Source organism: Podarcis liolepis (genome assembly GCF_965112155.1).
Source record: "Podarcis liolepis genome assembly, chromosome: 11".
NCBI lineage: Eukaryota > Metazoa > Chordata > Lepidosauria > Squamata > Lacertidae > Podarcis > Podarcis liolepis.
This window is the reverse complement of record NC_139565.1, coordinates 12,339,661-12,361,389: the sequence shown is the minus strand read 5'-3', so window position 1 is coordinate 12,361,389 and position 21,729 is coordinate 12,339,661. Positions and strand designations below refer to the sequence as shown.

The following is a 21,729-nucleotide window of genomic DNA, read 5'->3' as shown; positions in this document are numbered from 1 at the left end:
TTGACAACTATAACTTGTGTACACAACAATTTGGACAAAGTGGGCAAGTTAGTTCTCTGATTATAATACAATATGCCTGCTTTGTTTTAAGGACTTGTTTCCATCTTATCGGCTCAACCGTTTATTAAGTTATTCGAGGTCATAGCTTATAGCCCATGCTTTGCAGCAAAGTTATTCTAGGATAGCCCGGAATACTGCCTTGTTTTCGTGTGGTCCTTGGCTGAAGAACTGATCAGGTGAAACGTGCAAGGTTCCTGAGAAAGAGAGCTCTGCACATTGCTTGAAAATGCAAAGAGGACTTCTTTGCACAGAATACTCTCCATTTCTTTAGATTAAAAATCTAACACTTAATGCATGGCCTAAATTAATGAATCGAATGCAATCTTAAGCATGTTTATTCCAAAATGAACCATAAGCCCAGGAAATACCTGGTACTTAGCAGAAAAGGCTTTCAAATGATTTCAAGCCTCAACCTCTGTCATTTTCGAATACAGTGGTTCCTCAGGTTACGTCGTTCCAGAGGTCTGTTCTTAACCTGAAACTGTACTTAACCTGAAGCACCACTTTAGCTAATGGGGCCTCCTGCTGTCGCTGCGCCGCCAGAGCACAATTTCTGTTCTCATCCTGAAGCAAAGTTCTTAACCTGAAGCACTATTTCTGGGTTAGCGGAGTCTATAACCTGAAGCGTATGTAACCTGAAGCGTATGTAACCTGAAGCGTATGTAACCCGAGGTACCACTGTGTAGCCGTTGACACAAAGCTCAGACCCTCCAAAAGTTCCTATTTTCCAGGGACATCCCAGATTTAGAGAAGCCGTCCCGGTTTCTGATTTGATCCTGGAATGTCCCACTTTTCCTTAGGACGTCCCTATTTTCATTGGAGAAATGTTGGAGGGTATGAAAGCTCTACACAGAAAACGTGATTCAGTAATAGTTGATTGCGACGTAGCTTGAGCACTTGTGTCAATTATCAACAGAGATTTCATTACAGCAAAGTTATTTCACTGATGTAAATAACTCCTGTTGCCATCACACATCGTTCGTATGGCATAGCTTCAGTAGCAAGTACAGCAGAATGCGTTTACACAACCAACTTTTGCCTATAAGTTGTTGTGTGTATGATGAGGCCGTAGCCAACTCTTGTTGTGTCAACAGCAACACTGAAAGGTTTCGCATGGTCAGTGCCTCCTTCCTCTGCCATACCTTATACAGTTAAAGCAAATACCAAGAGGAACTATGGAATGTCATTCACATGACCACGCTTAGAAACAGAATGTTTCAAATTCCATTGGCTGGGCAGCAAATTATCTTTGTTCCCAAATGCAACCAGCCTTTCAGCTCTGAGCACTAAACAAAGGCATGGGCAGCAAGTGATATCATAATGTCTCAGATGCCTGTATCACAGTGTTCTCGTGCTGGACTGGGTGTGGAACTAAAAAGGCAACGTGTGTGCTACCAGTTCCCTTACAGGCCTCTAATGCCACTTATGCCTTCGACAATATTCTTAATGCTGACACTTGGCTGTTCTTTTCCTTCTGCAGCAAGACTTTAAAACAAATGAATTACTGCAGACAAATGCGGCTATCCGATTCAAAACCAAGGTGAAATGCAAACTGACTACTTTTTTTGCCAGAAATCCAAGTGACCACACAGACTACTTTTAGCAACATTTCCCCCCTTCCTTCAGAGAGGGGAAAAAACCCCACTGTTTTATTCATTGAAATAGTGCATGTAGACAATTGGGAAACTGAAATGACAGCTTCTTTTGTTCCAGCATATGGCAGACAGACAAGAAGCCGACAGCTTGAGGCAGATGCAAGCTATTGGCACTCCATCTGCATATTTCCAATGCAATTGTGTCTGGGGTTTGAGGCTGAAAAGTCTGGATCTTAAAAAGAAAAAAAATCTAGACTTGTACAGGGTAGAAAGTGACTGAACAAAATGTAACAGTGGCTTGTGAAATATGTACATAGTTTCTCCCAAAACTTTTATTCATAGCAGCTGAATGTTAGAGGCAAGTAGCTTTGATAACAATGCTAAGCATCTGAAACTGTACAACTATTTTTGTGGTTTTTATTATTTCAGCTTTTAAATGATCAGCTGCCTAGGAACATGTGCTGTGTCTTTTTAAGTGCATGACAAAAGACCATTGCCCAGAACAGAGCTTATTAAACATGCAGCTCTTCAGTCTTGCAAGCTGTTGCGATAAACAGCTGTTGCCATGGGTTGGGTGAGAGGTCAAGTCATTTCAAATAGAAGTCATATACCCTTTTGTCCAGCCAGCATCAGTGGCTCAGATATTTTCAGCTGATAAGAGATCTGTGGGCCACTCACATTGTAGTTTCGACCAGTAAATTTTTATTATTACCTGCTCAAGCTAAACCATATGCATCTTTTTGATGAAAACTTGCGTAAACCACAGAAAGGCAAGCCCAGGGAAGTGTGATGATTTCTATAGCATACACATCAACCGTTAAGTGCCTTTGCAGGCACATGTTGTAGATAAAGCCACACACAACTGTAAAAATCCCAGGCAACTGTGCTTAAGTCCACTTTAAGTGAACGTAACTGTGTGTTAAGATTGTGACCCAAGCATTGCTCCCCTGCAATACCTTTAAGATGACTTCAACAGCCCTCTCCACATTCTGTTTACAGCCCATTTATATATTTTACTCCACTGACTGTTGTTTTGGATTCTTCCCCCACCAGCTGGCAAGCAAGACCACCACCACAAGAAAGTTGGTTATCAAAAAAATTTATTACAAATGTGTTAAGAATTTCAATAGCAGCATGAATTTCAGTTTAAAAGAATTATTGCAAGATTGGTTATCAATGCAGAATATAGTCCAAAAGACCTCCTCCGGTAGCTCAATCTGCATCAAAATCTTTGCAGAAATGCAATCGTACCAATGTCTTTTAAGAGTCCAGTCTCTTGGGGAAGGGGCTGGATGACCCCCGCCAGCAGTTTCTTGTCCATACCTTGTCCATTCCTGCCCTTTCACCTATGTCCAGTTTTCAACTTTCACTCTGGCTTTCTAACATGAACATTCCACCTGACCTGGAAGCCTGCCACAGTTTTTTTCCCCCCACTCTCTTTTCTTCTGCTCCTAAAATAAAAACTGCAGTACTTCTTCAGCTCCACAGATATGCCAGCTTCTCCAGCGCTGCAGCATAGCGGAGAGACTCACTGCTGGTACAATCCACTCGCCTTTGCTTCTCTCTTTTTTTTCTCCCCACAAGAATCCACCACGTGCTGTGTCTGAGCGACTTAATCCAAGCTGTTGACCGGGCTAATCTCCAGAATCAGCCACTCGCTGGGTTGCCCAGATGTGCAGCTCCAAGGTGATATAATGCAACAAAAAGGTTTCAACCTCTCCTGTGCACCGGCTACGTCAACACCGTCACCATCACTCGGGCAGGGTGATGTTGGGCACCCAGTCGTTGACATTTCGACTCTCTTCGCAAAACAAGTTCAGCTTGTCTAAGGCTGGGTCTTTCCAAGCATCCTCATTGGGATTCTGCAATAAAGAGAACAAAGATACATGAGTGAATATCACAGTCCAAAACACAATACAGCAGGAAACTCAATCTGCTCACTGCTATGGACAATAAGGCAGGCTATATATATATATGTCCGAAACTGCAACAACTACAGCTACTATTTCCTGAGGTACCAATGAAACACACTTTATGAGATGTGCTTCCTTGGGAATGGGCCACCGGCAGAAGCACTTAAATCAGGTCAGTGGCAGCTATTTGCTGGCCTAAGGTTGCTCTGGCACTATTTTGCTATCCAATGCGCTGCCTCAAAGAGATTCACAGGAGAAAATCCTGCCCGATGCCCAAGCGTTAAAGACAGGCATGGCATGCTATGGCATTGCACAGAATAAAAGTGGGGCTTGCCCCTTACATGGCGCTGAAAACTCACCGTGATGAGGATGCAGTGCAGGTCTCGGGGCTCCCCGGCCTCCTCGCTGGCGCCCACAATCGCGGCCAGCTTCTGGATGTCGTTCACGCGCACAATGTCAATGTCGTTCTCGCAGCAAAAGGCTTGGATGAGAGTGAAATGGATCTGCAGGGCGATGTCGCCCTCGTCTTCCTCGTCCGCGGCCAGCACACAGAAAGCGACCGTGTCAGGATCACTGCAGAGAGAGGGAGGCTTGCGATTAGCCACTTTAAAAGCGGAGATTCTTGCAAAAAAATAAAGCGAAGAGCTGTGCACTTTCTGCACTCTCTTCTTCCCGCCCGGATTCCCTCCCTTTTCCTGGTGTTGCGCAAGGCATGCAAAACAACAGGCGCGGTGCAAATGCCCAGATACTTACACATTCATCAGTTTTGCGGATTCGTAGACGCCCGCGGTGAGGCAGCCGCGGCGCTGCGACGAGACCAGCAGCTCCTGCAAAGCTTTGCCGGCCTTCTGCATCCGGTTGCCGGTGACGGCGCTGCTAGAGCTACTGCAAACGACAAGAAGAGGGCAAGTGTCGTCAGTCGCGGGGAAACCTTTCCTGGCTTGCATTCCCAGCCCTCCATCCATCCGCGGTACCCAACCCGCGCGCCCGCCTCCCTCCGCGCGAGACCCTTCCATCATAAGCCACCTCAACCACCACCACCATCACCACCACCCCATCTTCCCCATCCCGGGCGGAGCCTCTGCCCGGCGGATAGTTACCTGTCGCTAGTTTCCGGCATCGTCTCCTGCCCGTGAATTTCCTCCAAAGTCATAATGGTCCGAGACAGGCAAAAAGCGGCAAGCCCAAAACAAGAAATGTTTCAACAACAGCAAAAACCAGGCACCCAAAAAGTATCCACACAAAGGAAAAGGTTCTGCTCGGCGGCTGAAAGATCTCTCCCGGAAAAAAAGAAAAGCGATCGGAAAATATAGACAGCTAAGCACCGAAGCTCTCCGATCTGTGCTCACTCTTAAAGTCCCCAGCGAAGTGTGAGCTGCCAGGAGCGCCGCGCGCCCTATTTATACGCTGCGGAGCTTCTGTGCCGGCAGCTGCTGGAATCTCGGCGGCGCTGATTGGCCAGGCTAGGGGTGTATTGTTATGCTAAGCAGGCGCTGGGGAGAAGCCGGCTCGTGCCAGGAGGCCACGTGGGAGACGGGGGGGGGGAGAGAGAGAGAAAGAGGGAGACCGTAGCCGTGGGGTGGAGGGGGACGGGGCGAGGGGCGAGAGGGGGATTACAATGCTTCAAATCTGCCACTGCTGCTTTTGTTGTGATGTTACTAGGCAGACTGCAGAGCCGGCATGCTTGATCTTTTAAAAGGGGGTTGGGGGGGATGTTGCTTCAGATGCGCATCTTTTTTGGAGGGGTGCATATACATATATATATATAGCTTTTTGCAAACTGTTGGAACAAAGAGAGCTTAAGCAACGCAGCAACTCCACTTGTGCGCAAAAAATAAAGGCCTCGACAAAATCATTTTACTGAAAATGCACCCCCAATGTGGTTTCTAGGAATCGCTCCCCCTGAGTTTCTACTTTTGCAGCTCACGACTGCCGCGCTATCTGCTTGAAAGGACTTTGGCCTTATTATTTTCATTTCATTTCTGCAGAGCGGACCCCCCCCCTCCCCAAGCGTGCCGGGCTGCCAGCAAACAAGGCACAAAGCAGGGGTCCTGCAAAGTTCACCCGGGCGAGGGGGGGGCCCGTCCTGCGCCTGCCTCATCAGCTGCTGCGCGGAGCAGATTGTGGATGGCACACGCTGCTCGTTTGCATTTCTATGGAGAGGCGCACAATAGGCGAGGTCTGGCGTGTGGCAGTTTGGAGCGCACACAATCGGCGCTTTCTCCCCATTGCTGCACTGTCCACCTGCCACTGGGGCGCGGATTTGCTTTTGGCCGAAGGCGGCGGCGAAGAGGGGGGTGGGCTGGGGTGGGGGTGGCACACACAATGGCCTGGCTCTCTTGTGTCGCCCAATCTGTTCTGCTGATGAATGTCTCCACTGGCGCACGCTTCCAGTGTGCAATTGAATTTGGAGGCTTTCGGAGCACGCGATCGTCTCCTTTTCTCCAAAGGGGCCCCCATTCTTCCTTTGTTTTAACCCTTCCGAGACGCTTCGCTACATTGCGGGACACTGCCCCGGCGGCCTAGGCATGTGGCCAGCTTGGCCAGGCCAATCCGGAGTCATCAGGTTTGTGCTTGCTCCTGCCTGGGAGGTTCAAATGACCAGCAGCGCCCAGCTCCTTCTGACTTGCGCCACTTTCCCCCCTTGGGCACGCAGACTGTGCGTTGCATTTGCTCATAATTCCCCTTTCCAGTCAACCGCGCGTATCACGACCTGGTGTTTATTTTCTTCAGCTTTAAAATTCGGGCATCCTAGAATCCTCGTGGTGTTTCTCTCCCCCCCCCCCATGCGTAATTCTGGAGGAGGAGCGCTACCTACTGGATGCTGACGAGCATCCTTACGGGTATACACTGCCGTGCGGGAAGACCCAAGATTTCTAAGTGGGGAGCGGTGGGGCCTTGCAGAACATGCTTGCAAGCCAAAGAAAGGGCATGTGTTGCGCGCTAATCCCTTTGCAAATTCTCTCCCCTGTCTCTGGAAGCCTGAAGCCGGCTTGTCCTGGCATACAGAGGCAGCTGCTGCTTGCATATTTTACTCTTTGAAAGGAGCCCGATGGTACTTGGGTGTGCGCCACCTTGTGGCTTCTTGGTGCTTTCAGCAGACCTTCCAAGTGTCCCTCTTTTCCCCTGATTTAGAAAAGTCCGTTTCTGATGTGATCCCGGAATGCCCCGCTTTTCCTTAGGACGTCCCTATTTTCACTGGAGAAATGTTGGAGGGTATGGAGTTATCCAACCCCTGAACCATCTGAAAGCAGCCCTGTATAGGGAAGTGGGTTTTTTAATGTTTAATGTTTTATTATGTTTTTATATATGTTGGAAGCTGCCCAGAGTGGCTGGGGCAACCCAGTAAGATGTGTGGGGTATACATAGTAAAATCATCATTGTGGAATAAAAAGGTAAAGGGACCCCTGGCCATTAGGTCCAGTCGTGACCGACTCTGGGGTTGCAGCGCTCATCTCGCTTTATTGACTAAGGGAGCCAGCGTGCAGCTTCCGGGTCATGTGGCCAGCATGACTAAGCCGCTTCTGGCGAACCACAGCAGCGCACGGAAACGCCGTTTACCTTCCCGCCGGAGCAGTACCTATTTATCTACTCGCACTTTGACGTGCTTTCAAACTGCTATGTTGGCAGGAGCTAGGACTGAGCAACAGGAGCTCACCCCAACGCGGGGATTTGAACCGCCGACCTTCTTATCGGCAAGTCCTAGGCTCTGTGGTTTAACCCACAGCACCACCCGCATCCCTATTTTCATGGGAGAAAGGTTGAAGCGCATGTTCCAGTTTTCTTGTGAGCCAGCTGCTTCCACACGCATACGAGCTTTCCCCCTTCTTTTGCAATGTCCACACGACGTTGTTGTCATCAAAATGCCGCCATCTATTCCTCACTTTCTGCAGAAAATCTCAGGCATAAAAAGCCCTTCTGCCGTCAACACACTTGCAATACCTGGATGCCTTGTTTACATTATTTTACCCTATGGCACCAGAAAGTAAACAGACCCAGAAGCACTTTACTACACACGATTGAACCACATGTTGAAACAGAAGTTAGCTCACCCGATCCAGCTTCATGCTGGAAGATTTGATCATCCATCTGAATCATGTGGCATGCACAGCAGCTGATATAAATCTGAAAATGACGTAGGCATGGAACTCTGCATATCTTCCATCCCTTAACTCTTAACAGAATAGAAAGCTCTCAGCACCCCACTGGCACTGTGCCACAAAAGGAAGTGCATTACATTTTCAAGGAGCTTGTAGGCTGTGGGCAAACATCCATATGCCAGGCTTCGTCATTAACAGGTTCATATCAGTCGACTTTGGAATTTTCCCTCGGAATTGAAAAAAAAACCACATTTCTCCCATTTTCATGTAGGAGTAAGATAAGGACGTGTATCTTCCTTAAAGTGACTCAGTTGCGGAGGGAAGATCTTGTTCGATCTTGGAGCTGGTGACCCTGGCGTGATTCGAACAGATTGGAGCAGTTCAGGAACTCTTTTGGGGCTGATTGTAGAAAACTGCTGATATGGAATTGGCTACTTCCGACATCAAAAAAACGAAGATTATGGCCACTGGGCCCATCACCTCCTGGCAGATAGAAGCGGAAGAAATGGAGGCAGTGAGAGATTTTACTTTCTTGGGCTCCATGATCACTGCAGATGGTGACAGCAGCCACGAAATTAAAAGACGCCTGCTTCTTGGGAGAAAAGCAATGACAAACCTAGACAGCATCTTAAAAAACAGAGACATCACCTTGCCAACAAAGGTCCCTACAGTTAAAGCTATGGTTTTCCCAGTAGTGATGTATGGAAGTGAGAGCTGGACCATAAAGAAGGCTGGTCGCCAAAGAATTGATGCTTTCGAATTATGGTGCTGGAGGAGACTCTTGAGAGTCCCATGGACTGCAAGAAGATCAAAACTATCCATTCTGGAGGAAATCAGCCCTGAGTGCTCACTGGAAGGACAGATCCTGAAGCTGAGGCTCCAATACTTTGACCACCTCATGAGAAGAGAAGACTCCCTGGAAAAGACCCTGATGTTGGGAAAGATGGAGGGCAGAAGGAGAAGGGGACGACAGAGGATGAGATGGATGGACAGTGTTCTTAAAGCTACCAGCATGAGCTTGAGCAAACTGCGGGAAGCAGCGGAAGGCAGGAGGGCCTGGCGTGCTCTGGTCCATGGGGTCACGAAGAGTCAGACACGACTAAACGACTAAGCAACAACAACTTCCGACATCTTTGGCACATCTAGCCAAGAACCAGCTTGCATTTCTGCATTGCATGAATTGATTTTCATCTTGGCCTTTTTGCACATTGCCCTCAGACATTTCGGAGAAGGGTGTTAAGGAAAAAATATCGGCATGATCTTGGCAATCTGCGTGTTTGTGCCTATGCAGCCAAATGCACCTGCCAAGCAGGAAGCCTGGATAGCTCAACTGGTTAGAGTGTGGTGCTGATAACGCCAAGGTTGCAGGTTTGATCCCTGTATGGGACAGCTGTATATTCCTGCATTGCAGGGGGTTAGACTAGAATAGATGATCCCTTCCAACTCTATGATTCTGTGATCATAAGGATTTTGGGGGGGGACCCCAACGTTTGCAAAAGTACAAAACAAAACAAAAGCTGTGAGAAGATGTCCTCAGAGGAAGAACCTCCCCCCCCCAAAAAAGAGAACTTAATAAGTTGCTCTTGCTTTCTGGGAGGGCAGTGGCGTAGCATGGGTTGTCAGCACCCGGGGCAAGGCAAGTAATTTGCGCCCCCTAACCCGTGGATTTGCGCCCCCTAACCCCCAGATGTTGCGCCCGGTGCACCCGGCCCCCCTGCACCCCCCATGCTACGCCACTGTGGGAGGGGCAAGGTGATGGGGAGGGCAGAATGGTTGCGTGTACACTGGTGGCAGTGCTGGATTGTGCCCGCTGGTGCACAGCACCACGCCACCCTCTGGGAAAGCCCACCTGTTATTCCCAGTTTTCCAAGGCATACGGGGCATGTCCACTGGGGCCTGAGCATGCCTAGAGACCACGGAAGGCTGTCTGTTACCTGGCTGTAGCAGTGCGCACCTGGCTGAGCAGTGCGCACCTGGCTGATCAACTGAATCAATTTTTTAGCCGCTTTGAGGAGGGAACTGGAACTACCGTCACTACAGCATTGGCCACCAGCACATTATCAGAAACTACTACTGATAGACAACCACTTTTATTACAGACCTGTGACGTACAACGTGCCTTTCGGAGCATTAACATCAGGAAGGCAGCTGGACCGGATGGAATCATGGGACGGGCTATTAGGGACTGTGCTGCAGAATTAGCCGGCGTATTTACGGACATTTTCAACCTATCCCTGTTGCAGGGTTATGTCCCTACCTGCCTGAAGACATCGATTATAGTGCCAGTCCCCAAGCAGTCAGTGGTGGTATCTCTCAATGATTATAGACCAATAGCCTTAACATCTGTTGTTATGAAATGTTTTGAGAGATTGGTGCTAGATTATATTAAGGCTAGTCTTCCATCCACTTTAGACCCGTTCCAGTTTGCATACAGAAGAAATAGATCTACTGATGATGCTATTTCCATCGCTGTCCATACTGTATTGAGTCATCTAGAACGACAGGGAACCTACGCAAGGCTGTTGTTTGTGGACTACAGTTCTGCCTTCAATACAATTCTGCCAGACAGGTTATTTCTTAAAATGACCAACTTGGGTATACATCAGAAGATCTGTCTGTGGGTAAGGAATTTCCTGACTGATAGGCCGCAGACAGTGAGAATGGGACCTTACTATTCTTCTACTCTAGTATTAAGCACAGGAGCCCCTCAAGGATGCGTGCTAAGTCCCTTTCTCTATTCTCTGTACACATTTGATTGCACCCCACTGTATAAGTCCAACACAATCATCAAATTTGCGGATGATACAACAGTGGTGGGGCTCATCAGTGAGAACGATGAGACTGCTTATAGGAAAGAAGTACAGGGTGTAAAGAAAATAATCTTATGCTTAACACCAAAAAAACCAAAGAACTCATTATTGACTTTAGGAGAAAGAAAAGTGTATTGTTACCATTGCACATAAATGGCGAGGAAGTGGAGAGGGTTGGTAGTTTTAAATACCTGGGCATTTATATCTCGGAGGACCTCTCATGGACTGCAAATGTTAATACGGTTGTGAGGAAGGTGCAGGGGAGGTTGTATTTCCTGAGAATGCTCAGGGGACTGAATCTATCCCAGCACCTACTCCTGTCCTATTATCATAGTACCATCGAGAGTGTCCTAACCTATAGTATATTATCGTGGTATGGGAGCAGCTCTGAAACAGATAAAAAAGCTTTACAGCGAACAATTAAAATTGCCCAGAACGTTATTGGGCTCCGACTACCAACCCTGGATGAGATCTTCACGTCTCGCATCTTGAAGAAGTCACATAATATTCTGAGAGATCCCACCCACCCTGCTCACAACTTCTTTGAACTATTGCCTTCGGGCAGAAGATATAGGACAATGAAAACACGAACCACACGCCTTCTGAATAGTTTCTATCCAAGAGCTCTGATTGCACTAAATAATGATCTCAGGGCCAGTTGCAAGGTTTAGAAAGTAGGGAGTGGAAGGAATGAGATAGGTTTTAGGTTATGTTATGTTTTTAATAGGTCATGCTATATTCTGGATTATGTTATGTTTTATAGATTATGTCTAAATAGGATGAGAGTTCGGAGATACGTGCAAATGTATATGTGAACCCGGTCTTTGGGTGGGTGTTTGATTTTCGTTGTTGTGTATACTGTGTATATACGGACAATGACAATAAATTTATCTAAATCTAAATCTAAATCTGTTAGAAGGGTCATTCTGCTGCTCTGAGATCCCGCTGCAAATGCTGTACATACATAGAATCAAGAGCAGATTGCTTTGGCACCCAAAATCCTACACGTGCCACTCCCACTCTTGGTCAGTAAGAATATGATATTAATACATTTGATCACTATCCGTTGCCCCCTCGTGACAGCTGCCTAATGGTAGGGCCAGCTCTTTCTTCTGCGTCGACGCTACAGATTAGCTGATGGTGGATTCCACTTCAATTCAGAATTGGTCAGCAATAAAGTTATTGTACGGACACGGCCAGAGTCTGTTCCTCCAAGTTTCTTTTTTATGGCTCCTCGTAAAGCAGATTTCCAGCTGCTCTTGTGAGTAGCAGCTCCTCTGTCCTTTGCTCATTCTTCTTTTGTAAAAGGCACATCTGTAGAGGCAAGCTGTGTGCTAGCGATTTTTAAGGGCAACAGAATCCATTTTAAACCATTAGCAGTTTAGACCCATTTGCCCTCCTTAAAAGCATTCGCTCCTAATTTTAAACCTGTCAGAGCTAAAAAAATCTTTGATTTATTTATTTAAAAAGAAAAGAAAAGAATGGAGGAACTGTTACTGATCTTTGTCCAAGTAATATTTATAACAGAAGGATGAGGACAGAATGATAATTAACCCTCATCTCGTCGTTTTTGTGATCTCCTCCTTCCCCTTTCTCACATATCAGGGGTGCCCTGTCCTGGCACTCCCACTTGTGGGACCATCATGGGGGTTCCTGTTGGGTGTTTGTGTATGACGCTCTGAGAGAGGGGCACTGTTAGGGTTCTAGGCAAGATCTGCTCACCAGGTGGGGTGGAACTGAGAGCACTAACCTTGCAGAAAGGAATCTCCTGCAGCCAATCGGAAGCCACGGAAGCCCCGTCGGATGTTCGGGTTCCAAAGAACGTTCGCAGACTGGAACAATCACTTCCGAGTTTGCAGCGTTCAGGAGCCCAAACGTTCAACTCACAAGACGTTCGCGAACCAAGGTGCGGCTGTATTGGTATATATTATTTCTAGGACTTCTGCAGGCATCCAAATTGTTTTCAACAGATGGTCCCTTTTGCATGGCTTCAGCTATGTTACATGAACATAGTTTTGAATGTACACTTCCTATTTCAGCTGGGGAAAACCCCCTGAAAGTTAAGTGATCTGTGGATTAATAGGTTAGGGATGTAATCCAGCATTATTATCACTTTTTTCTGCTGGGATAGTCTTTTTAATGGGTCATGGTTTTTCAATATGCATTCTGTCATAATGAAACAAGAACTCTCTCTGTGTGTTTTTTTAACCCAGATGCTGGCGGGATGTGTGGCACTGCCTGATTATAGATGGCCTCTCTCTCTCTCTCTCTCTCTCTCTCTCTCTCTCTCTCTCTCTCTCTCTCTCTCATATCTCCAGAAGACACTCACTAATGGAACTTTTATGGACCCAACTGAGCAAACATAATTTGGTGACCTTTGCGAGCTCACTTTTGTGTCATCTGCTTTAGGTCAGACAAAGCGCACGCTCTCTGAGCAATCTGCCAGCTGCTCGGCCTAAAATCGAAGTGTGCCTTTCAAATCAGAGCCGCCACCCTTATTTTTATTTATTTCCCAACTGTCGAGGGAGGGAGAAGTCCAACACATTGCCTCATTTAGCAGTTGTAGCTAAGGCGGAGTCCTCTCTTTAGCCGAACTCCTGGATGTGGCATAATTCGCTGTCTGTTATCCTCAGTGCTGTGACTGCTTTGGAGGAGTTCATGACTAAACATTAGAAAGCATCAGAAGCCCAAGGGCCAATGCACATGTCATGGTGCCCATTTTAAGCCAACTCCTAACAGCTGCCTATGCTGGACAAAGAGTAAACTGGAGCTCAGAACCAGACACTCCAAGTGTCCCTATTTTCCAGGGACAAACCTGGATTTACAGAAGCCATCCCAGTTTCCGATTTGATCCTGGAACGTCCTACTTTACCTTAGAACGTCCCTATTTTCATTGGAGAAATATTGGAGTTATGCGACCCCCGAGCCAGGCAGTGTGTCTCATCTGTCCTGAATCTCCGACTATTCTGCTTCACTGGACAATTTCAGAGAGAGAGAGAAGAGCTATTCACACCAGGCATCATTTTATAAACCTAAAAATTATATAAACTAAATATTTCAGCCTTTTCTGAGCCATTTTGCTTGTTCATTTCTGGACCTTTTCCAGCAATATCTTTTTTGAAAGGTGGCCTGTGTACACACAATATATTTAAAACACATGATGTCGTCCCCCCCCCAAAGAATCATGGGAACTCTAGTTTACCCCCACAATTCTCAGCACCCTTCACAAACTTCAGTTCCCAGGACTCTTTGGGAGAAGTCATGTGCTTGAAATGTATCGTGTGTGCACAGCCACCGAGAATGGAACTGTGCACAGTGTTCCAAGTTTGGCTTCACCATATACTGTACAGTGGTACCTCGGTTTTCAAACGTAATCTGTTCCGGAAGACCATTCGACTTCCAAAACATTCGAAAGCCAAGGCACAAAGGGTGGTCTGTAAATTCAATGAAGATAATTGGGGGGGACTCAGCGGAAGCCGTTCGACTTCCAAGGCACGTTCAAAAATGGAAGCATTTACTTCCGGGTTTTTGTCGTTTGAAAACCGAAACGTTTGGCTTCCGAGATGCTCGAAAACCGAGGTACCACTGTATTGGAATAAGGGGCACTGCAATGTAGACAGGTTTTCTTCCTTTCCTAATAATCTCTAGCATGGAATACCAGGTCACACGTGATGTGTGGGGAAAACATTTAAACGTCATTTGCCTTTCGAAAGATTTAGGCTGGAGATGCCAGAGCATTATGGAGAGGGAACGGCCTTCCTGGAGGGCGCTTGTAAAGGGAATTGGGGTTGCTTGTGCGTAGATGTAGTTGATGCTCTGGGCAACGTTCCCAGGCTAAACCTTTCCCTGGCTGGACAGCCCTTTCTCCGTGGCTGTCTCAGTCACTGGCAGAATCCGTCAGTGGGCGTTTCCTGAACTTCCTCCAACATAAAAACTCCTTGACACCAAGTCTCCGCCTAGACTCCCTGCGCGGAAGTCTCCTGCGCCGAGTGGGCGTGGCCAGCGGAGGTCCTGGACTCTCCCCGCTGGTCTCTGTGGAAGAGTCCTGGAGCCCTCTCTCCAAAGTCCTTCTCTGCTCCCCTTTCTCCCAGGTGTCACGCTGATTTCCTTCCCCAAAGGAAGTGTTCTCTCTCCCTCTGCTGGTCCCTTCTCCCGCATCATTGGGGAGCCTTACCTCCACTCTTGGCTCCGATGGCAGTTCCCTGACAGCGCTGATGACTGCTCCTATCCCTGGCCTCTCTCTGGCAATATTACCAGGGTCTATTGCTCCTTGATCCAGCTGCAGCTGGTGTGTTTGCTGGCTTGCAGAAAACTCATCTGAAGGTGAGGTCGCAGGTGTTGCTCTAGGGAGTGAGGGGGGCTTCCTATCACAGAAGCACTCCGTTTCATGGAATGTGGCGACTGCAGAAAAATATTTGCTTGTCAAGAGTTCAAGGAGATCTTCCCAGAATGAGGACAGAGGGGATAACCAGGTTAAGGAAACAATGAATGAACAGCCATGGCAATGCTTCGGAAAAATGCAGCGAAACATTGCGTTAAAAAATTAATTCTTCTTTGATTTCTATCCTTTTCTAAGTTTAAAAGCTGGTAGAAAACAATCGTCGTTCTGTTTAAACTGATGGAATATGCACAGCTTGCAGACGTAACGTATAGAACAAGAAGCACATACCTTTAAAGAAGGTTGGAAAATGTTGAATATATTGGGGAAAACTGTGTACACTTGAAAATGTGGGCAGCATTAAAATAAATTCAGCAATGTAAACAAGTTTTGATGGATGTATTAATGGAATACTGAATGGTTTAGTTTATGTAAAATATGCATGGATTTATGATATGCAAATTGAACCATGGAAAGAGAAGAAGGGAAGTCATTGGCATTTTAACATTGCTTAAGGAATTTTTTTAAATTGTAAAATGGGAAACTTAATAAAAATTGCACACACACACACAATTATCATCATTCATTGTTTTTCTCTATCTCAGGGTCTATATCTAATTTGATCACCATCTCTTCAGGTGCAAATTATCCATGGGTAGACCTCTTCCAAAAATTGGATTTAGGTGTTGATGACTTTGAAGAAAGATTATAACGTTTATTTATTTCTACATACTCCTTTTGTATCCTGCCTTTCCTCCAAAGATTCAGCAAATATAGTTCTCTCCACCAACCACTGCTCCACAGTCTCTTCATGACAGCTCTTGAGCTACTTTTGGCTAAGAATTAGCAACTGGTCCAAGATGCCCCATCCATTGAGGTTCATGGCCAAGTGGGCATTTGGACATAGGTCTCCCTGGTTCTAATCCAAGCATTGCACGGCAAAGAATAAATTCAAGAACTCTTGATTCGTACACTGGGCTAGATCCATACTTGGTCATTCTTACAGCAGTGGAACTTAGGTTATTTGTGAAAACCATTGGTTTTTATGGGTCATGACTATCCTAAGTCCCATGGGATGCGGGTGGTGCTGTGAGCCTCTTGGGCTTGCTGATCAGAAGGCTGGCAGTTTGAATCTCCATGACGGGATGAGCTCCCGTTGCTCTGTCCCAGCTCATGCCAACATAGCAGTTTGAAAGCACACCAGTGCAAGTAGATAAATAGGTACCACTGTGGCAGGAAGGTAAACGCTGTTTCCGTGCGCTCTGATTTCCGTCACGGTGTCCCATTGTGCCAGAAGCTACTGTTAGATCCATCATGAGACATCTGACAGCTTCTAATCACAGATACCAGCAGCCTTCAAACAAGCAAACTTGCCTTATCATCGCTCCCTAGCATCCCACTGCCAGAGGATTGCCTCCTTCCATTCACCAGTTTGCCTTCTCCAAGTAGAAGAAACCTGGGCAGTGCTGAATGTCACATCCATTGCCAGGTGTGTCCTACTGGAAATAAAAAAGTGCTTTCCCCATGGCCTGCCCTTATATCCACTCAGTTACCAAGGGCTTTTGTGACATCACAAGAAAGCCACAGCCAATGGCAACAGCTGGGGAGGCATCATCTTCATTGCTTTGAGCTTCACAATGGCGGGTGGACCTATTAGTGATTGTGTGCTTATTTATTCAGGACAAAGGTGGAGCTATGGTCTAAACCACTGAGCCTCTTTGGCTTGCCGATCAGTAGGTTGGCGGTTGGAATCCGCACAACCGGACAAGCTCCTATTGCTCTGACCCAGCTCATGCCAACCTAGCAGTTCGAAAGCACACCAGTGCAAGTAGATAAATAGGTACCGCTGCGGCAGGAAGGTAAACAGCATTTCTGTGCACTCTGGTTTCCGTCATGGTGTTCTGTTGCACCAGAAGTGGTTTAGTCCTGCTGGTCACATGACCCGGAAAGCTCTCTGTGGACAAACGCCGGCTCCCTTGGCCCGAGAGCAAGATGAGCGCTGCACCCCATAGTCGCTTTTGACTGGACTTAACCTTCCAGGGGTCCTTTACCTTTTTTGAAAAAAAATCCCGTTGATTTCAGTGCGTCTCCTTTAAGGCTGCGTTCACACTAATCCACTGGTAGCAAAGAAATGTCATTTGTCTTAATTCAGAATCATTCATGCTCATCCTCATCACGCTGCTTTCAATCTAGATTGATTCCACAAGGAAAAGTTACTTGACGAATGTCTGAAAAAACTCTGTTTGATATTCATGCCTTTTATTCAGGTGAATGAAGAAGAAAATGCTCGTTGTAATCTTGCTGCATGCTGCCACACAACATCACTCGGCGGCTGTGGGTACATTCTACATTGCTGTTTTCAGACAGACATCCTGCAGGGTAATCCCAAATCAATCTGCAATGAGCTTTTATTTATTTTTTTGAATGATGCCAGGTTCTCAAGAAGCACTTTTCTTTTTTTAAAGTTTTATCATTGCTTTATTTTATTTTATTTTAATTGGTTTTCACATATTACATTACAATACAGATGTACTCAAGCCAACATCATTTCTTCCCCATCCCCCCATACATTTACATTTCTATTTCCTCAATCCATCATATTCTTTTCTCCATCCTCCCACTTCCCTCCGCCCCTACTCGATTTCCTCCACATTATACAATAATCTTTGCATTCTACAATCTTCTCAAATAATCTATATATTCTTATTATCTTTCCTTACTAATTTTTCTTCCCTCCAGTACTTCACATTTTAATCAAGGGATATTAGCATATCATTTTTTGAGCAATATTTTGCCAATATTTTCAGGGCCAAAACTTTTTTGCAATAGATCTAGATTGTGTGTGTGGACTACATAGCAGGGGGGGAAGTACCCAGTTGCCACTGATTCTAGAATAAAAAGCATGCAGATGTTTGAACTCCTGGTACAGAAAGTAAGTGTTGTTGGACTTCGGTTTCCGTAATCTTTTGACTACTTGCCATTATAAGAACTAGATTCCAAAAGCATCTTGGGGACCAAAGCTTCCCCATTCTTGAAGAAGAGTTGAATACAAAAGTTATACGTCGGTAACCCTCCGTTCAGGGCCTTGTGAAAAGGGAAAGCCATACAAAAGCGACACCTAGTGGTCACACTGGGAAATACCTGGAAATTACTGTGCCTCTTCCTACCTGTTTGAACTTTTCACCCAGAGTATTATTGGACTGCTCATCCGATGCAACCCACTCCCATCCTTTTAGTCCATAAAGTGGGGAAGAAAGCATTTTATAAAGCAGGAAAGAAACCATTTTTAACGTTTATCAGATGTCCTATCAGGAATCTAAGGGCACTTCCAGATTAGTGTTCTGTTGCAAGTATACGCAGTAAGAAGCATTTTAGGCTGTCAGTGTGGATTTAAACCAAATTTGTGGATTTGTACTGAACCATCAGTGTGGATGTGCACTAAATATTCAGTGTGGATGTGAACTGGACCGCCTGCTTCTCTTCCCGCTATATTATTATTTATTATTATTATTTATTAATTTAATTTATATACCGCCCTATATTTACGTTGGTCATCAAGAGTTCATTATCATTCATCAGAGACACTCAGTTCAGATACTGGTAGAGGCCTCTGCTTACACCGCCAACACCTCATAAAATGCGGGAATTTATCACCCAGCCTTTCAAGTTTCCTCTTGTCCAGTCGTGACTCTCTCGCCAGTCTCTGATCCAGAACTTAACCCTTGCTGTCCCTGTGGAGCTGCTGTCTCACTTGCTGCCTCTTCCTGTTCCTCTACGCTTGAAGACACTGCCCTTCCTTCGCCAGCTCCTCCAGCTCCCTCCCCCTCACGCACAGCCTCCTCTTCTTCTACCTCTCCCACATCTGGGGAACTCGAACGTACTAACTCAGCCCTGACACCACGGCAGGTTGCCAGGAACAGATAAGACAAGGAAAAGTCCTTGCCAAGTGCTTTTGATTCAATCTTCACGGAGAGAGGCTTGGAAAGGCAGCCACTTGAAATAATGGCGTCGCCCCGAGTGAGTCTCCACTGTTAGTAGTTCAGCCTACACTCGAGTAGGACCCTGGCAGAGACACATGCCCGACTGGCATGTTCTCTCCCTCCTGGCCGATCGTTCAGGAGCTTCAAAAGCTTTCTTCAGCCCGAACATCACAGCGACCGATGCCAACCGACACACTTAGGGATCCACAGAGTTTGCACAGTTGCGTAACAGACCTCAGCAACTCAGCATTTTGGCTAATCTACTTTATTTACATATAAACACTCACGGAGCACTGCAACATGGCTCCCTCTCTCTCTAGCATCAGACAGCAAAGAGAAAAAGAACAAAGGACAATAGTCCCACTTCACGGAACACAGTAACACAAACATCCTGTCTCCGTCACTTCCCACTTTGTGGAGTCAAAACATACACCGTCATGTGATAGACAACAATCCCAATCATGGAGCAAGAATTCTAATATCCACTCCCTTCCTCTCTCACGTGTCTCAGCTACCGGTGCTGAAATGTGCCCTCTGCCTTTGAGCTCTCTGCTCGCCTACTTTCAAGGCTCGCCAGGTTTTGGGAGACAGGGGGTCTGGAATGCTTTATAAGGACAATGAATCCACCAGCTGTCCTCTCTCTGGTGCTTCTTCTTCCTCCTCTCCCATTATTTCCCAGCTTTCCCCGTCATCTGCCTCTGAGCTGTGACCTCCCTCAAACCCCTGTTGTAATTCTGAACTGTCTTCTTCTTCTCTGGAAGGGTCAGGCTGAGGAGGCAGTCTCCACTGTCCCTCCTCTACCCAGTCCCTGACAATGGAACTCTGGACTACTTCGTCAGGCCTGGTGTCAAGATCAGAGTGAATGCACGCGACTTTGCCCTCAAAGTGTTTTACAAATGGATGAATCTTTATTTGCGTCAGCCATCGGCCCTAGCAATAAAACAACAATACAAAGAATACAAAGAATAGAAATAAAAAGTCCATTACATAAAACACATTTTAGGGTTTTGAATCAATAGTCAAATAGTGGCTCTTATTCTGATTGACGGGACGTGGGTGGCACTGTGGGTTAAACCACAGAGCCTAGGACTTGCCGATCAGAAGGTCGCCGGTTCGAATCCCCAAGACGAGGTGAGCTCCCGTTGCTCGGTCCCTGCTCCTACCAACCTAGCAGTTCGAAAGCACGTCAAAGTGCAAGTAGATAAATAGGTACCGCTCCGGCGGGAAGGTAAATGGTGTTTCCGTACGCTGCTCTGGTTTGCCAGAAGTGGCTTAGTCATGCTGGCCACATGACCCGGAAGGTGGATGCTGGCTCCCTCGGCCAATAAAGCGCCGCAACCCCAGAGTCGGTCACGACCGGACCTAATGGTCAGGGGTCCCTTTATCTTTATTCTGATTGACCCAGCTAAAGACCTTGCAGCCTTGGCTGTCACCTGCTCATCTTGATCTGCCAAGAGAAAGGACACTGTGGCAGTGGTTGGGTGGCCCAGAATGGGCAATAAAAGAGGAGTGATAATCTTATTCCTCAAGTCTTTATAAAGAGTGCAAGCCAGAAGGCCATGCGCCACCGATTCGGTACTGCCATCTCCACAGGGACATAAGCGTTCTTCGTGTGGAATCTGTTGGAATCGTCCCTCAAACGCATAATGGCAGGCTTCATGGCAGTGATGTTCTGAGGCCTGGAGCTTTCATTACAGTACTCATCACCCTGAAAAGGATCGCTGGACACCTAATAGAGAATGCAATGGTGGCTGGCAAAGCAAGACTTTCTTCGCTGCCTCCACAACCACACAGAAAATATAATTATGAGTGAAGACTATAATTACAGCAACAGAGTTTCTACCTCTATAAAGAGTGCCTTTAATGTTACAAGGTAGTAATTAAGCATTCAGGTTCACTAGAGCACTTCTCCAGGCTAGCTGGGGCCTGTCTGGAGACAGATTAGCCTCTGATGAATTGGGGGGGAAATGTTTAAAATAACTTTTTCTAAAAATAACCCCAAAGCCTTTCTTTTAGGAATTTTAGGTGCCGAAATCCCAATGGAGCAGAAATACTATTTATGTATGTGACTGTGCGGATTATTGACCCAGAAATGGAAAGAAGATAAAGTCTTGAACAGAGAAGAATGGCCGATTAAGTTGATGGATTATGCCGAAATGGCTAAAATGACCAGGAGAATCAGAAATTAGGAAGACCAAAATTTTAATAAGGAATGGAGAAAATTTAAAATTTATCTTAAAAACCATTGTAAACAGTTAAAATCGTTAGTAGGGTTGGAATAGCACTGGTAGTTGAATGGTGAATTTTGGATGTAATGGAGATGTAAAAGATTTGGATTATTATAAAAGATACAGGAAGAAATGATTAAAAATAGGACCCACAAAGGGGAGGAGGGAAGTCCAGGAGATTCTCTGGAACCTTGTTTTTGTGATGTATGTTGGATATGTGACTGTAAAACTTTAATTTGAAAAACCAAATAAATAAATAAGTGTGTGTGTGTGTGTGTGTGTGTGTGTGTGTGTGTGTGATGGATCAGCCTCGATTGCCCTAATCCAGGGCTTTCTTTTCTGGCGGTACTCAGAGGTACAGAGTACCAGCACCTCCCCCCAGCAGAAAAAATGCCTTTTGATAAAGTAAATGGAAGGTGGGGAGAGCAAGCAAGAGGCCATAGCTAAAAGGGGGGCTGTGAAAAGCAGGTGGTCAAGGCGGCAGCTGAAAGGAAAAGGAGGCCCTAGTTTGGGGCTGCTCTCAGTCAACAGGTTGAGCTGTTCCCCCCTGGCTGCCCTGCAATGCGCTCTCTCTACCCCTGGACACACTGTCTGCTGTGCCGCTGCCTCAGGGTACCGCAAGCGGCTGGGTGGCAAACGCTGCATCCCTTTCGTCTCTGCTTGCT

The 21,729-nt window shown here is 46.4% G+C and overlaps 1 protein-coding gene and 1 long non-coding RNA gene across 2 annotated transcripts in view; both read right to left on the bottom strand.

Annotated features, from left to right (window-relative positions):
• Positions 1 to 21,729, bottom strand: part of LOC310688506 — a 486,265-nt gene that overhangs the window by 307,573 nt on the left and 156,963 nt on the right. The window lies entirely within an intron of this gene.
• Positions 2,739 to 4,949, bottom strand: GADD45G (growth arrest and DNA damage inducible gamma). Its single transcript, XM_083466387.1, has 4 exons — positions 4,669 to 4,949; positions 4,322 to 4,453; positions 3,928 to 4,141; positions 2,739 to 3,517 (listed from the first exon to the last, which is right to left on the bottom strand). The coding sequence occupies exons 1-4, from the start codon at positions 4,719 to 4,721 to the stop codon at positions 3,407 to 3,409; spliced, it is 510 nt and encodes a 169-aa protein (XP_083322513.1). The 5' UTR covers positions 4,722 to 4,949; the 3' UTR covers positions 2,739 to 3,406.

Bases quoted from the DNA above. Each gene is read 5' to 3' on its own strand.
- GADD45G (XM_083466387.1), bottom strand. From the start codon at position 4,721: ATGACTTTGGAGGAAATTCACGGGCAGGAGACGATGCCGGAAACTAGC. The intron at 4,142-4,321 runs GTAAGTATCTGG...CTCTCTCTGCAG, and splicing joins TCCGCAAAACTGATGAATGT to TGATCCTGACACGGTCGCTT. The intron at 3,518-3,927 runs GTGAGTTTTCAG...TCTTTATTGCAG, and splicing joins TGCACTGCATCCTCATCACG to AATCCCAATGAGGATGCTTG.